This window comes from Stigmatopora nigra, chromosome 11 (assembly GCF_051989575.1).
Source record: "Stigmatopora nigra isolate UIUO_SnigA chromosome 11, RoL_Snig_1.1, whole genome shotgun sequence".
NCBI classification, from domain to species: Eukaryota; Metazoa; Chordata; class Actinopteri; order Syngnathiformes; family Syngnathidae; genus Stigmatopora; species Stigmatopora nigra.
Window position 1 is genome coordinate 9,841,089 of NC_135518.1, and position 17,567 is coordinate 9,858,655.

Below are 17,567 nucleotides of genomic sequence, written 5' to 3' on the forward strand. Positions count from 1 at the left end.
CTTATGTTGTCCCTTAAGGGGGAAAATTGCTATTTAAGCACAGCTTAGTATAGAGTAGCCAAAAATACTTTCTCAAGTAAAAGTAGTAACTGCTAGTAGTTTCTTTAAAACAATGTTATTTTCATCACAAAGTTATTGATATGGATTATTGCAGAATTATTCATTCCTATAGTTTTTGTGGCAATTGGAGGTTTTAATTTTGGGGGTTGAAAATAAAATTAAGGGGTCATTTGAGGCTTTTTTTGGGTGCTGAATTCCTTTTGATATTGTGTCATTTTCTATTTAACTAGAAATGAATGGGGCCATCGGAGATAGTTATGTTTTGTCATTTTTTTTTAACAACCCTATACTTTATAACCCATGTCAACGAACAACCATGAGATATCAAATCGTATTTTAACCATGATTCCTTTGGGTTTTTGCAACTGGTTGTTTGATACTGATTTCATTCACAACTTTGTATAACATAGAAGAAACAGCGTTTTATTTGGTTTACTTAATTTGGCCTCCAATGATGGAAGTATTTGAAGAAAGTGGATTATTGAAGCAAGACTATTGGCAACCATGTCTGTCTTGAGCACATGATTTTCAACATGATGTAGCTGGAGTTCTGTTACCACAATAGGCGTAGTCAACAAATAGTGTTTGGGAAATGGCAGGCACTTAACATTTGACTGGACAAAGACTCTCTCTTATATTAAAAAAAGCAATTTGAGCAAAGAAATCCTAATTCTTTACTGTTTCATGACTAAAAATGTTCAAACTGTTGCGGTTTCATCAGTCAAATTGCTTGCGTGCTCAGTGTAGTCGAATGCCTGGAATCTGATGAGGGTGTCCTTCCACTTGGTAAAATTGCTGAACTTCTTTTCCTTGATTGTCACTACAAAGTTCTTCACACTGAGGCAGGGGCAATTGATTCCTCTGTGCAGCATTGAGGTGCCCCACTTCTGCAAAAAAAGTTGGATGTGTACATAATTCTGAAGAGGTGATAAGCTTAATACAAGATCCGTATTGAGTTTCATAAAATAAAAAAGGGGTTTCTCACATAACCCTCACAAAGGTTGGTTTTTTTACCTGTCCGCAATTTTTGCAATGAATGAAGCCATTTATTTCACAGTCGATCCATTGTTTAGGAGTGTTTGCTTTCTGTATGTAAAGTTCTCTGAAAGAAAAATGTCATTTTATTTGAGGCTCATTATGACAGTGAGAAGGGACAATATGCAAATACAGTTAAACCTTCAAATACTTAAAGGGAAGAAAAAAAGGAATCAATAAATAAATAGCTAATTGCAACAGAGCAGAACAGAAATTAGGTTTTCCAGTTGCGTGCATTTTAAGTACAATTCCTACCTGAATTGTGTTGACAAATTTACGTGATGCATTTCTTCAATGATTTGGATGTCATCACCAGTGCCAACAAACGTGCCGCAACTTCTGCAATTTAACTTGACCGTTGATGGATCCTCAGTCTTACTGTTTTTCTTGTTTACTCTTCTCATCTTGTCCTCAAGAATAGCCTGCATTTGAAATTCTTCAATCTGAGGAAGAAAAAAACCAAAAACATTGTTGAATTGAAGCCTCATATTGATGCTAATTTGGAGGAAACATACCTTGTTGTTATACTTGTCAGGATCTAAGGCTCGTATTTTGTCAATGGCTTTGGTCATTAAGTTCTTGCGATACTCATTGACACTCTCCTTCTCCGTCACCCCGGAGCCTTTTACTGCAATCACGATGTAACTGCTGTCTTTAGCACGAGCTCTGCCTTGGGACTACAGAAGGTCATAAAAGGGCAAAATGGCAACAGTTGAAGTTTTTCCTCAATGCTGTTCATTGCTGGAGGCAGCCCATCTCCTTGAAATAATGATTTCCTTTTCTGCATCTGACGCTATCTTAGAAAATATGATCTGACAGTAGAAGGTTGTTCCTGCACCTCTAATCTTTAACATCTCATTAAGTTTTGGGAAATGTCCAACCTTTTTAATAGGATTACCAACCTGTATCATAGCAATCTCATTGGTTAAACGGCCATAGCAGATGACAAAGTTGCACGCTGGTATGTCCAAACCTTCCTCTGCCACTGAGGTGGCAACAAGCAAGTTGATAGCACCACTTCGGAATCTGTTCAACACATCCTTTTGCTCTGCCTGGTGAACACAAATATTTACAAATCAATAGGATTGATGTGATGTTTGCATTTTCCAATGGGGGTTGTTGTCTTCTTACAGAGGTCATTGGCTTGACGACACTTTGGTCCCCGCTTCCGATGAGGTACGCTGCTTTCACCTCAAAGTCGTTAAACTTGGGGTTCTCCTCAATCCAGTGACTGAGAGCGATGGCGCGTTGCCGCGATTTGGTAAAAATGATCCCCCTGGCCTCGGACCTGGTGCTGAACTGATACAGAATATTTTCCTGTAGTTTTGACAAGCACTCATTTTCATAAGCCTGGTTCTCCGAAAGTTTCTCAAGCTCCATTTTGTTATCTGTAAGAAATACAGTGGTTCTCACTCACTTTACACTCAACTAGTATTATACTTTTGACGATTGTTCTAAATCTGGATATTGGCATGTTTTACCTCCGGCATTTTAGATAATGTCTTCTGTCGTGCATGGTAAAAATATAATGTATAATAAATGCAATTATAACACAACATTTAGGGAGCAGCAAGTCTTTGCACAAAGCCAAACTGGCATTCTACTTTTGTTGACGTTAGCTTATTTAAACTACATTAACATTTTGTATACCTCGGAATATCTTGAGGAGCTTTCTCTCAGTATCAGTGATGTTTATCACGTGAACATCTTCAGGGCACCTTTTACTCTTTAAAACTTCTTGGTATTTTTTTTCCAGGAATTTAATGGCATCACACATGCGAATGGTGTTTCTGAGGATCAGTGCATCATTGTACCAGCGAAGGTGGGCCACGCAAACTCTCACGTCCTTAGCTTCTTCTTTGGCGGCTAAAAGGAGTCACAATATTAACATTGAGAAAGGAACCAATAAATTAGGAATATTGGGAGTTTGCTCACCTTGTTGCTCGCATTGGACCACCCACTGTTCATAGTTCTGAGAGCCAAACTCGCAGGTGGGACTCAGTTTAACGTCGTTTTGGATAATATGCATGATTTTCTTGATTACATCACCAAAAGGGTCCTGTGTGAATTGTGTGGAATGACGGAAATATTATTCCTTTCATAACATAGAAAAACTTTGCTGACCTACCTTTTCTTTGGGATCAACAAGAACCATTTGTTTGTCTGGTTCATTGCTATAAACCCCGAGATTACCAGTCCGGATTTGGGAAGCATCCAAACTGGCGCATATCTACAAAGGAATGAATGTGTTGGGTTTAAATCATTATGATTAATGTTATCTCAAACACTATTTTTCAACAGCACGAGCCAAAAAGGTGTTTTGCGTTTTGACTGGTATGTCCATGAGTGACTTTATGGCTGGTCATGTGAAGGTAGAACATTAGAAACAGCTTGCTTGAAAAATTGAGACAACAGTGGAATGTCTGGTGTGGAATGCATCTGAATTCAGTAGTTTCAACCAATTTTCACACAAACTTTCCGAGATCTGCCACAATAGGCAAACAATTGTGATGTAGGCATATTGTTTTTTTCTTTGTCATGTCAAATATTAATTGAACAAGAAGCGGCTATTATTTGGCAGCAAAATCACCTTCATTTAACCCAAGACACCCTGTATTTTGTCCTCACCTGCAAAATGTTTTTCTCCGCAGTGCTCAATTGAGTGGCATTGCCTACCCCGAGTGAGGCAGTCAGGCCAAGGATTTGAGGTAGGGGCACTATCTCCTTCTGCTCCTTTTTCAATAACCTGTTCATGTTCTTCTGTTTCAGGTAATGCATCATCACCCGGTTATAGACTTCTCCCTTCTTAGTGTGATGACACTCATCAATTATCATCAAGGAGATATCTGGGAGTAAAAGACAAAACATATAACCACATGTAAACAACAAATGAGTTCATAATTACCGTATATTATAATCACCAAGATAAATATAGCTAGGGTAAAAAACTGTGGGTGCTCATGTACGACTGGCAAGACAAGCCTGTCATCTCTTCTTCTCTGATAGTAACTAGCTATATTTAAATGTATGATGACGTCAATAACTAAGATAAATATATTCCCGGAGGAAAGGCGGGTTGATGGTTTGTGGGTGATAGATGTTCTCATGTGAATTTCGTCAGCCACACATTGACGGTTTGAGCAGACGTAGGAAGCGAGAACCAGGAGGGGGAAAAAAAGACGGGAAATAAACAAATAAATAGAAAAGCACACGCTTTCAGGCGTTTTGACAAACAGCATATGTTCCACTTAGGTAGATATTCCACCTTGGACTGCTGAGTGCCAACAATAACTAGAAGACCTTGACAAGATCTTGTCAGATTTCGTCAGGGGAGAGATTGTGTCCTTTGGGTGGTTGGCTGTTACTAAATATATCAATTTTTGCACTTTGACTTAATGAGAGAGTCCGATAGACCGTTGGAGTTCCGGGATTTTGTGTCTAAAAGTAATGTTAGGCAGTAGTGGAATCCGTGGTTTTCATTGAGCATCTAAGTCAAGGCACTTTTGTTATTACAAAGGTTAGAAATTCCTGCTTGCTATTGAGTCCTGAGATGTTCCAGTGTTTACAGTGCAACTGACAAAAAAAGGAGTCTTCTCAACCATTTGAACCGTTTTGTATAAAAAAAAGCGGGATACGGATTCACATATGTCACCAAGTTAAATGCATCAATTTCCAACTACGATTGTCATCACAACTCAGCAACCATGGAATTGGCAAAGCAAATTTTTAGCTTTATATAATTACATAATTGGGGTAAACAATTGAGTTTCCAAGAATAGTAAAAATTCAACCACTGGAATTTCAAATCATACCGGTCAGATGTAGTCCATCATCTTCTCCTTTAACGGACTTCTCCAAGTAATTTTCCAGAATCTGGGCTGTGCAAATGATAACGTCATTTTTCTTCACAATATCTGTGAAGGAGATTTTCAGCATGGTTTTTCCACTGACTCTTTCCACTTCATATGCATGCTTCAGAAAGTGGTGGAACTCTGTGGCATAATGCTGTTCAACAAGAGGAACCTGCGGACCACATCAAAAAAAGCCTTCATCACCAAATGTATTTGCGCATCTCCAAATGTTGACTTTTCTAAAGACTCTTTCAAAGCCTCAAATAAAAATGTTTTGTCTGTATTTGTAAGAGTACTGATATTTCTTTGGGAGTATATGTTTATTAAAAATACACCTGATAGTTTGTAAGGTAGGGCAATGTTTTGAAGTTTTCTTTTGGTCAATAGTAAAAGACATTAAGTTATATAGAAACAAAGTTCCTGAGGTAAACCCAGGGTTAGAAACCCATTCATCTAAAAGTGAGTAAACAGGGATTAAAGTAAAAACTAGTTTCCTGCAAAGTAGAACAGTTCCCACACATGCCAGACAGAAAGAGTGTGCGGGGGCAACCCTACGGCATGTAATTTGTGGTCAGCTGACCCACATGAGAATACTGACTAAAAGATAGAATGTTTTCTATGGATAGGAGAAAAAGGGGAAAGAAAGTAGGTCAAAGATTGCTGTTAACATACAAATCGAAAGTTTATACTATATTTTTGTACCGTGTTGACAAGGATGACCACTTTGCCTGTTTTCCCCTCTGCCCTCCGGTGGTCCAGATGTTGACGGGTAATATAAACCGCTACCCTGGTTTTACCACTTCCAGTAGGGAGGCATATGATGATGTTTTCTCCCTCCAAGGCAGGTTTAGCCACATCCATCTGATAGTCCCGAAGAACAATATCAGCTTTATTTGGGCTTTCAGCAGCTGCATCCGAGTCATACAATTCTGTAATGCATAAAGTTTGGAAAAAACAGTTAGAAGTAGAAAGAATCTCAAAAAAATATGCTATTCCTTTTAATTGTATATTTCAGTTGATTTTAAAAATGCATTGTATGAGAAAAGATTACTATGGTAGTTGACAAGCTGTTTTTTTTAAATTCCCGCCCTGATTCAGTTACTTTTTTTAGCTAATCACTTAATTATTTAGAGATCTTGAGTGAGTTAAAATTGTATAAACCCTTCGTATTCCTGCTGCCAAAATATAAACATACTCCGATTTCTGTCATCTTCCAAGAAAACAGATCGATCATTTTTTATGTTGAATAAAAATAAAGTACTTGCAAACATCTGCTTTCGGTTTGGAAAGAAAAACCGTGATTACCATTTTTGGCCTTTTCTGAAAGGTCATGTACCAAAACAGGAACTGATTTTTATAATACAAATATGCTCCTGACCTCTTATCCTTTAGTTTAATAAAAGGTTAGAAATAATGTACAAATTTGAGCTCTTTTAGCTTGTAAATTAGAAGTTAAATGCAGTCCTAGTCTGGATAAGGTAATACATTGTACATAGGGGCAATTTAGGGTTTTCAACCAGCCTAACCAGCATGTTTTTGGGAGAACATGCAAACTCCAAACATTGAGGCCCGACCTGAGATTGAACCCTCAACCCCAAAACTGTGAGCCCACCTACTAAATAGAACAATGAGGCAAAATATGGAATGTGCATACTGAATTACATATCACCACTTCTTTATACATTTACTGTGATATCCACTAAAGCAGGATGACAGTTTGTGGAGCAGATGTTGCTTAATCACATACAAAGGATTTTACCATTTAAAACCAGAATCGCATATTCAGTGAAATATGAGTCAAAGCAAGTAGTACCTCAAATATTCCAGGAAATGTGAGGCACCACATTTCTCTCTAAAGCTTAACATCTGCATGTGATTATTAGACACCTACATTTTCCCAGCCTACTCTGTCAGAAGTGCATTATTTTATCATGCTTTGGTAATGTCGCCATGTAGTGAGATCCACTTGACTCAAATGGTTTTGATCCGTTTACTTTACCAAGTAGACAATGAACGCAACATTCTTGACATTTCTCTGCTTCTTTTTCCTCCTCATTTTCTAGATGCCCCCCAGTTATGAGTTGTACCTCCCGCTCAAGTTTGTTCTCAGTGTAGTAATCATTTCTCTTGGGAATTTCGAGAGTTCAGGGCTGTTTCAAACAAAACCCTCAGTAACATAACGTGCTTTATTTTAATGTTAACAACCTGCATCGATTAGACATGCACTACAAACCAGAGGGAGTCACTTTGCACATGCAGGTGAAAGTTTTCTTCCCTTACTGTATTTAAAGTTCAATTTTTGCATCCTTAATATTGTGTGAGGATGCCTCATGAGATGATAATAATATCTGAAAGAGGTTTCCAATGATACTTAATGTTTAGATATTGAGCCACCACATGTTTTTCATTGGACACACTGGCTATGATTTGCCCTCTTTGACCTCTGCTTGGTTCTTCTCTATACACATACGAAACATATTACATAGTATTATACGCATGGAAAGGTCCAGAGCTCTTAACAGTACTTAAAAGATTGCATCATGTACTAATAGCAAATCCAAATTACATTCTAATAACTTTGATTTTGCCTTTGAAGGGAAACTGCAAGAAAGGATGATTTGTTAAGTGTTCAATCTCTAAGTTCCAGTAAAATATAATATAAAAAAATGCCAGGATTTTTGGCCACACCATTAAAGATGTATGATTTGAACTTCAACACAACTGTGACGTTAATCAAATATACTTTGGACGGGTTGTAAATTGTTACTTTTCATCGGAAACATACTTTGATGGTTCCATTGCACCCTATCAAACAAAATGAGGTAAAGTTTTGAGCAGTCAGCAGACCCGCCTAAAGCAACTTGATGGACTGGTTTTTAACTACATTATTTTCTTTGACCCAATTAAATCATATGATCATGATGACTTTCATTGTTGTTTCCCTATAAAGTGTCTGGGTCCTCCTCTTGGCTAACATAACAAACAGCCGGTGTAGAGGGTCAATTTAAGTTAAGATCCTTCATAGAGTTTTGGAGTGAAATTGAGTGTGAGTAGGTACCCACCTAGTGGCAAAAAATCCGCATTGCTGCTTAGATGTTGTGTGGCATCTTCTGAGTACTCACCACGGTAAATATCTGAAATGATAGCCAAGCAGAAACACGTGAGGAAGGCCTTTCACATATGTTTGGAGTGTAATTAACCAATTCATTTGAAAAGATTCAGTCATGGCCAAAGAAATGAGAATTGTGCACATTTTCTAATATTATTCTAGTGAAAAATGGTACCTATGGAATCATCCAATGTGTCTTCGTAGTCCAAATTCTCCTGGCTCGTAGAACTTTCTAGACTCTCTTTCACCTGGTTACTTTTTTCCCTCTCGTCTAATGCCCAAAAGGATGAAAAATAGTTTAAGTTGTTATCATAGAATGTATTGTGAGAAAACATTTAGATGTAAAATAAACCCATCAAAAGTTAGATGTTGTCAGTCACAATTTACATTCTTTTTTGTGCATTGTGTTGTTGAAAACCTTAATTTCATGGTAAGCTAAACTTTCTTTGATGCCCATATTTGCCGCAGGATGGGGCATTTATAAATTCAAGGCATCCATTAAACGGTTATATTTCCACATAAGAGCTTGGAGTTAAAAAAAATGCTTACTATTTGTGGAAAAGGAATGATAATCTGGGTGTACTCCAAGTTGTTACCTGTAAAATTGCCATCAGAGGAGCCTACCAACAATTCATACAATTTGTGGTGCTCGGTGACAAGCAAAATTTGGATGAATTTTGAATACCATCCAGGGGGACATCTCACAATTCTTTTCAGAAGTTCACGAGCTGCATCTCTGTTTCCTTGATTGTTTGCTATGTGACTTATCTGGAATAGAAAAATCACATGAAACACATTAGATGGTTTTTATTTCTTTTTTACTTTGCAGGGCATTCATTTAACTGATTGTCTAATCTGATTGCAAGTGTGCCAAACAAAACAAAAACAAACACTATAAACTTGACAGTAGGTAGAGAGGTATGCAGTAGAAAGGATTAAAGGTCTTAAAGGGAAACTTTTGTGTCCACTATAGTATAGTGAACCCTACTAGGGAGTATACTGAGTATACTTCCTGGTAGGGTTCACCTTCTTGTGTCTCAAAATGAAGGCAACAATAAGTTCCAAGATGCACTCACTTTGTCGCGGTCATCCCTGCTGATGAGTTGGTGAGCAAAACAGTGCGTGCACAATTCTTTCGTGTCCATATCCAGCAGACAGGGAGCCAGGATCTCAATCATCCGCATACAGTCATCGTTTTCGGACTCTACCTCAGGATCGGGTAGTTTTCCCCGCATATAGTCGGCCGCGTGTTGACATTCCGCGTTGGCCAAGGCGTCTACGAAGGCCTGGAACCAGCCAGCTGGGTGCGGCTTTCGTAGAACGGCGTCGATCAGGTCATTGACCGCTGCCAAGTTGCCGTCGGTCCTGGCTCTCTGACGGACGCGTTCTTTCGTTTCCGCGTCCAGGAAAAGAAGGTGATCCAGAACCGGGTCCACATCGATGTAGGTCCGTAGTCGCAACCTAAAGCTTTCGATGAGGTTTTCATTAATTAAGTCAGACGACATGATTATTCCTCTTCACTCTCTCGCCCACCGGTAGTGTCATACGTTTATTGCAAAACTAAAGTAAAATTAACTTTCGTTTTTCAAAAATTCAGCAATACTCTATTTGGCCGCGGGATGGAAGCATTAGGTTGGAAGTGGAGCAGAGAACAGAATGTAGAACAAAATAACATATATCAACAATATTTCAGAGGTGGTGTCAAGTCCTCACCCTGTTTTTCAGTGGAAAGAATCAAATTATACTAATGAATACTGATTCTACTCCTGTACTCAATAGTCAAACGTACAGAAAGGGGTGCTGGAGCCCATCCCGAGGTGGGTGACAACCTAAGTTGGTGGCCAGCCAATCGTAGGGCACTAGGAGACAAACAACCATTCACGCTCACACTCATACCTAGGGGCAATTTACAGTGTCCAATCAGTCTACCATGCATGTCTTTAGAATGTGGGAGAAAACTAGAGTACCCAGACAAAACCCATATAGGCCCGGGGAGAACATGCAAACTTCACAGAAGTGGACCGACCTGATTTGAACCCAGACAAATTACAAATAAAATGGAGAAATACTAATTCACTCTGGTCATGTACCCCAATAACACTTCAGTACATATTTCAATTCCATCGTATTCAACCCATTGTATGCCATCGACAGTTTATCAATTTTAATTTTCTTGTGAAGCCTGCTGTTAGAAGGTTCAACATAGATGGAAAGAAAAGTCATTATCTCCATATTATAGTCTCTCCTTTTATTGCGGATCCCACAGTTTCAAAACAAAGATACTACTCTCTAAAATAAATAAGTAATAGTAAAAAAAATAGATATATTTTTTTAAAACATCTGGCAATATGATGAATTCGTTTTTAGTTTCTAGCAATGTGAAAGTACAATGCAACCAAAAAAATGTGCTGGGAGATGAAACTAGTTGATATGTTAACAATAATCTGACATAGCATTTGTATTTACGGTATAGGCACGAGACCCTAGTTAGGGGCTGTTTATGTGCAAACGCTAACCTTCTATGTGGTAAAAGAGACAAGAATACTGACTGACATCATTCTAGTATATGCTACTTTGGGCTAGCAAATGGTGCAAAAACAATGATTATACAGTTAAAAAAAAAACATGCTTTTGCCTATAAATGATAGTGTCATGTACAGTTGGTACACATCAGTGACCTAAGTGATAATGCACATTTGTATAAAGAGGACAATTACAGTATTCTGGATACTGTAAACTGCAGTGTAATTGTCCATAACCCCTGAGTCATACTTCAGAGAAGATAGGCATACAGCCAAGGATACAGAAACAGTTATCATACCTCAATTTTAATGCTGCATTACACAAATACGTGCAAAAATATTCTGATGCCTCGATCCCAGTAATTCTGGCTCAGTGTCATCCAAACATGTCAAAACAAAAATCTTTTTTCCCCTCCATTTTTTTGTGAGTGGTAGTTTAGCATGCTGATGCCTCCTGGTGTAGGGATTCACTCGAGATGGACAACCATACACACTCATACCCATCCTAAGGGCCCAATATAGAGTGTGCAATTAGTCTACCACGGATGTTTTTGGAATGTGGGAGGAAACCAGGGTACCCGGAGGAAACCCACGTAGGCCCAGGGAGAACATGCAAACTCCACACAGGTGGACCAGCCCTGGATTTGAACTCAGAACCCCAGACCTGTGAGGTTGACATGCTTGCCACTTGCACCACAGGGCTGCAAGGGCATTGTCAGATCACAAAAACTGGTATTGATTAACCGTTTTTAGATTTTTTGTAACCATCATACTGTTCATATTTTCTCTGACAAAGGCTGACATTTGCTTCTTTAAACACTAAACTTGTACATTTTCATATTTCTACACTTTTGAAAAGATTCAAGTTATAATATTTTACAATTTAGAGAAGAAAAATGTGGGTTATTTTTTCTTTTCCTTAATATTATCTACTTAAAGCACATCTTTTTTCGTTGTACAAAATCCTACCAAATTTTCACAAGATTAGCTGGCAACTGCTGGTGAAAATGTTTTATCTGCATTTAAACCCTATCCTACTCACTTCCCAATTGTTCAAGCAATATGTATTTTTTGGGCTATTATGGTGAGAACAGGCATATTTCTACTCTTTTTGTACACATCTCAAACATACATTACTGTACGTGTGAGGTTTTTGATATACCTGAATGGTTATTGGTGGTCTATACTGGCCTTGGTGGTGATTTCCACTCTCCAAGTGCATTTATATTGGAAATACATTGAGATCACAGCTGTACTTTAGCACCCCAACAACTGTATTTCATTCAAATGCATGGGGAGAAAACACATCAAATATACTACCAAGCAACTGCAAATCATGAATATATATATTTGTCTATTGCAGCATGCTGATACAAAAAAAAGTGACTATGTAAATTCAGCAGTACAACCCTAAGGTTCGAACACAAATGCTAAAAGGTTTATGGCCTTGATAAGTCCGGGTCTGACTCTGGTCTGTGGAGTACACTGGTATTAAGGATACAGTCAGATGGAGATGAAGAGGAGGAAGATGTTGGAATAAGGATCAGTGTTGCATGTTGATCCCTTGTAATCTCTTGTTGTCGTTGCTGCTGCTGTTGTTGTGATTCCGTTTGTCTTTTTAAAAGCAACGTGGAAAGGTTATCCTCGACCGGCACCGTCAAGCTGGCCAATCTCGGCACAGAGTCTTTTGAATCTCGGAAGGTCCTCTTCACTTTGTGATTTGGACCCTGGATGGAAAAATATTTCTTAATATGTTAAAATGAAGGCAATTTCATTAACACTAATGATAAAACCATTTGCAAAAGCAGTTAAAACCCAACATTAGGATGTAAACTTGAAGTAAAATTTTCTAAAGTGGTGTTTTTTTGTGCATTAGTGGATAATTTTGATAACTTGAAACATATCCTGTTTTGATAAAATACACACTATTTGTGTAGTATTGTGGTATTGACAGTGAACACATTTCTACTCTTAACACAGAGGAAAATCTTGATTCAACAAATTGTGACTGAGGATTACAATTTCTAATGTGAAATTGTCAGGCAGAGTGATGTCTAACCTTTACATAGTGGAAAATGTCAGCACTGTTATTGACGTTCTTAGACGTCAGACAGTGCCAATATCATTAAGTGATGCTACTAGATAGTAAAGCATAACATCAACATCAATATTTTGTTCCAGCACTGGACAGTGATTGCTTTCTATCAATTATTTCAAAGCAAGAACTATTGATTTCAAATGTTTTCAAACCGAGGTAAAAGATGATGAACGGTCAATCATCAGTCATTGACCTTTGACTGTTCTCATCCCCACTTACTTGACTTTGAGAATGGCTGAAAAAATGGCCCGTTGTCAATGCGGCGGGCTGAATCTTCACAGCAGGGCCGTGATAGTCTGGACTGGCGGTAACAGTGCTGTAAGCTGGAGGGCCCAACGTGGGTTGTCTCTGCAGTAGGTGGAGGATGGTCTGAATGTCGGACATTAGCTGAGACTCCAATCTAGAGAAAAAAACATTGGTGACCACGATGCTTTAAAGGAAGTCATCTACAAGTGAGAATGTCGTGGTAAGGGCTGAATGTTCATTCTATTATATGACCATCCTTCACCAGAGGAAGATTTTCATTCATTAAAAGAGGATCGAGTTATGGAAACACTGAGTCAGTAATTAAGGGTGTTTTTATTCTTTTGTTTTTCTTCTAAAGGTGATAATTAGCTTATGTATCAGAGGTGTGAATGTTGTGTTAAATGTGAATAGGCACACAATTTCCATGAATGTAACTATGACTGCATTTAATAACTACATAGAACTTCCCCTAATGCCAAGCTTTACTTTTTGTGTGGAGGGACTAAGTAGGTAATCATGTTCTTTTAGGGTATAATCAATAGTAATAAATATCCGACACACACTCCATTCAGTTCACGTTGGGAAAAGAATGGAACTGATTGTATAGCTGAGAATAACATGACATATTTGTGATGAAATAAAATAAGCCAGACACATGGTCCTTATGCCGGTGTCATTCTCCAGCCAAAAATAACACCTGCTGTTCATTTATGTGTCACTCTCAGCTTGCCTGTTGGCTGCAGTTGTGTTGGTAAAACTTTGCCACTTCTGTATATTACATCAAATCTACACCTGCTCACACATTAATATATCTGTAAGTGAGTAGAAATAAAGCTGTTGTACTTTTTAATTCTTGTGTTCTGGCTCTTTCATGCTTCTATGACCCTCTATTCCACTAAGAGTATATCTATTCCAATTATATTTCTTGCCAGGTACTTTTTGCTTCCTCTGTATAAATTTCTGGCACAGAACTAGGTGTCCCTGCAACTTAGATTCATTCGCGTAGGTGGTGACATTTTTTAATCACACATTCCAATCATAAACATCTACATAAGTGAGAAATATGATTGTCTTATAATAAAAACAAATAATGATGATTTTTTTTTAATCTAATAAGTTTTTACTCGAGTGGAAAACTTTCAAAATTTACTGCTGGTTTTCTTTCTCATTTGTTTTGATTCTTTATTTAAAAAATATTCCTTTTTAGGCTTACACTGCACTGCTTTTACTGCCAACTAAGTGTACTTTAAGGTGCTTTAAAAGAATATTACAAAAATGCAGCAACAAAATAATACTGTATCCGTCATTGTAAAATACACCACAAAAGTGCAATAAACTGTTTTAATCCCATTTTGCTGTTAGACAAGATACAAAAGTACGACTACCGAGCGGCGTAACGTAAGGACATGCTCTTAGTTTTCACTAGCTCTTTCGTTTGGTTTCAGTAGTGTGGTGGCCAGCATTTTAGTTGTTTTTTTCCCCTAGAAATTCAACCGTTTTATAAGAAAATGCTTCATACGTGTTGTGTGGGTAATTGGGACAACACAAAGACTGCTGATATAAGCATCTATTTTTTCCTTCCTACCAAGTGGTGAACCTAATGACTTGAACACAGAAGGAAGAGGATTCAGCCAATAATTAGACTCTTTTGTTTTTAATCCAAATATTTTCCTCCAGACTGCTTTGACCAAGTGAGAAGTGTTATGTGGCCAATAAGTTGGTTTGTTTTTGGGCTAAACTGCAGTGAAATATAATGTTTTTTTATTTATTTATTGTGCTTTTGTGGTTGTCTGTGGGTTTCATATTAACCAGTAAAGAAACCTGGGTGGTCATAGTTCATTTTGAACTTGTTTCACAGAATATTTATGACTTATTTCTTATTTATGAATGTGTTTTAGCTGACTTGAAATGCTATGATGGGAGATTTGTTTGACGTTCATTATGTTTCATAATTTATTACAATACAATCCTATCAGAGCTTTGAATTGGATTACTTCTAATGTAGGGAGGCCTAATTAGTTTGATATGTTTTACTGACATTCCCATGCTTATATGGTAGAGTGACACATTTTAAAACAATTTCTTGAAAAACATTTTTAAGACATCTCAATCTACAGCTCACAGACTCCCAGTTGTCAAGGACACTATCTCTATAACTTTTTACATTTTATTATAGCACCAGACAATTTATTCACTTTTATTTGTCTGTTTTATGATGGCAATTTGACTGTCAGTAACTGGCCCCATCCAGTATCAAGACAAATGAGACGCTGTCAGTTAATAGAAACTGAACCATGGATAAATTCTTCATCACAATGATGAGCTACTACACTATGTGTATGCTGACTCTAAGAAACGTACACTGCACATACCTGTTTAAATGCTCTTGGAGCTGATTTAAGCGCTGTTCCACCTCTCCGTAGGTAAGTTCGCTGGCCGAATTATCGTCCTCTCTAAGCTCATGGAACTGTGCTGACTCATCCAGGTAGTCTCGAGGCTTCTTGCACACCCATTTATCACAGCACATATCTGCCGAGAACGCAAAAGCAACATGCATTCTTTACACACGAACATGTGGGGCAGATCGACGTCATTGCCAAAACAGAAAAAAACCCTCCTCGTTAAAATAGGATGTCATTAATCTCAAAAAAGATTGCTGAGTGTGATGTCTTGGTTGCAATTCATCAGGCTTTTGTCTCAGTGGAATTACTCCGGCAATGTTTTCAAGTGGCAAACGAAGGCCCTTGTTATCACAGCTAGACACCTGCTATCATTGGGTTTGTGGTCCAATCATGTATGTCAGGAGCCTATTTGGATAGCAAAAAAAATATGGTTCCTTCTATAGTTTGTCTATCTGACAATCCAATGTGTGCAGGTGGCTATGTGCCAGCACGATGAGTCGTAAAGATACTTTGAGTCCTGTTGTCTCCAGTGTTTTCCGTTTGTCACAAGCGACATTGTGATTTGTCTTTACATAGCCTCAGCATACATTGAGTCAAAAGAACAATAAAATGAGCAAACGCTTATCAGGAAGACATAATTTTGTCGTAGTAGTTGAAGTAACGGAGAGCCGACTAGACAAAGTTGACAACAGTGAGCCCTTTCATAAAATACGTATAAGAATATTATGTGAATGTGATTGACAAGGGGATACTTTAATTTTCAGTAGGGAAGATTCATATAAATATGAACACATTTAAAAAGCACATATGGGGGTTTATAATAAGATGTAGTTGTGTGGGAGATTACACGCATTGTGAGGTATACTTGCCTTAATGAATACTAATACTACTGTAATGATGCAATGAACCTAATATACTGTAGGTGTTAGTGTGTGTTGGCGCGTGTGTTTTCTATAATTTGCTTTTTGCACCTTATTTTACAATGGCTGGCTCATACAATACGTTCAGGGACCACTGCTAACTCTATTTCAAGAAACATTAATTCACACTTTTTTTTTAAAAGGGAACAAACACATTACCTTGGAAAGATGGACTTCTCCTCAAGCCGTCTGTGACCTCGTTGTGTCCAAGAAGATTAGAGTCAAGAACAGGGCTGCTGGGTGTCGAGGGACCCCGGACTTCGGAGCATCTCTTGAGGCACAGGTTTGACTCTCTCCCCGTTTCCAGTTCTGTACTGACTTCATTGTTTTCCACTGGGAAATAGGAAATAACACCTGTCATCCAACTAAACATGAAATAGGACATTGTTATTGCCACGTATTTAAGACTTACATTTTGGTGGCTCTGGTGTGAAAGAAATCCTTCTTTTAATACTCCTGGTACCTTCACCTTCCGAGTCACAGTGTTCAGGACTGGGAGGCTGCAAATATGTATATAATATTGTGTTAAGGCCTACTTCACTGTGGTTGTAACCTCTCTTTTAACATACAGGCAAAGAGCAAAAGCAACACTTTGTATATTTAGACTTTAGAATACACTGATACCAGAAATCCATGTGGTGGCTTGTGCTTCACCCCTATTTTCATATAAAGTGAAATGTAAACTGATACTGGTTAAATAAGTTGCCATATCATGATTAGTCTTTCACCTTTACAGACTCATCTCTGAGATTGAAGGTCAGCTCCAGGTTGGCAAAGAAGTAGTCGGCAAACTCTGGGTACATGTCCAACACCTCCAAAAGATCCTCACGCTGGATAGTGCTCATGTCGCAGTAGCTCAAGGCCCGCACATCAGCGTTGGACTTTCCAGGTTTGGCAAATAGATGGATCATTTCACCAAATATGTCATTTTTTCCTGGTAAAACACATGGAGACAAATAATGAATATGCTGAACCTATACATTTTTGTCAAAATGTATGAACTTTTGCTTATTTTGTGGTGGAGGTAAAAATCCATACGTCATGTGATAATGCATTGTGCTAAAATGCAGCTTTTGCCCTAAAGAAATAGAGCAAAGCATTGCTGATCAAGCATGCTCTTGGTTTCATACTCTACTCTAAACTCTTAAGTAGACTGATCAATGAGATCAGTGACATTTTCGGTGTGGATGTTTATAATTGGTTTGTGTGATTCAGCAGCCTATGCTTAAGCCTCATTGTGCCAGGTTTGGCTTATGAGGGCATTCATCTCATGGAAAAATGCACTTTTAATCCGTCCTCACCTGGCTTTGCTTCCCCCCATAAA

General features: G+C 38.1%; 2 protein-coding genes across 2 annotated transcripts in view; both read right to left on the reverse strand.

The window, feature by feature from the left end:
- Nucleotides 1-496: 496 nt before the first annotated feature.
- Nucleotides 497-9,610, reverse strand: ifih1 (interferon induced with helicase C domain 1). Its single transcript, XM_077727835.1, has 16 exons — nt 9,132-9,610; nt 8,652-8,823; nt 8,231-8,326; nt 8,009-8,080; nt 5,649-5,875; nt 4,908-5,118; nt 3,724-3,941; nt 3,224-3,325; nt 3,031-3,154; nt 2,746-2,961; nt 2,227-2,483; nt 1,998-2,147; nt 1,611-1,772; nt 1,351-1,538; nt 1,075-1,162; nt 497-947 (listed from the first exon to the last, which is right to left on the reverse strand). Exons 1-16 carry the CDS (start codon nt 9,558-9,560, stop codon nt 759-761), a joined length of 2,901 nt encoding a protein of 966 aa, XP_077583961.1. The 5' UTR covers nt 9,561-9,610; the 3' UTR covers nt 497-758.
- A 678-nt stretch (nt 9,611-10,288) lies between these two features.
- Nucleotides 10,289-17,567, reverse strand: part of kcnh7b (potassium channel, voltage gated eag related subfamily H, member 7b) — a 30,023-nt gene continuing 22,744 nt past the window's right edge. The window contains exons 11-16 of the mRNA XM_077728234.1: nt 16,972-17,177; nt 16,656-16,743; nt 16,403-16,576; nt 15,294-15,450; nt 12,895-13,075; nt 10,289-12,304 (exon numbers count right to left, since the gene is read on the reverse strand). Coding sequence (XP_077584360.1) covers nt 12,017-12,304; nt 12,895-13,075; nt 15,294-15,450; nt 16,403-16,576; nt 16,656-16,743; nt 16,972-17,177 — 1,094 coding nt within the window. The 3' untranslated portion in view covers nt 10,289-12,016. The remainder of the gene's footprint in view (nt 12,305-12,894; nt 13,076-15,293; nt 15,451-16,402; nt 16,577-16,655; nt 16,744-16,971; nt 17,178-17,567) is intronic.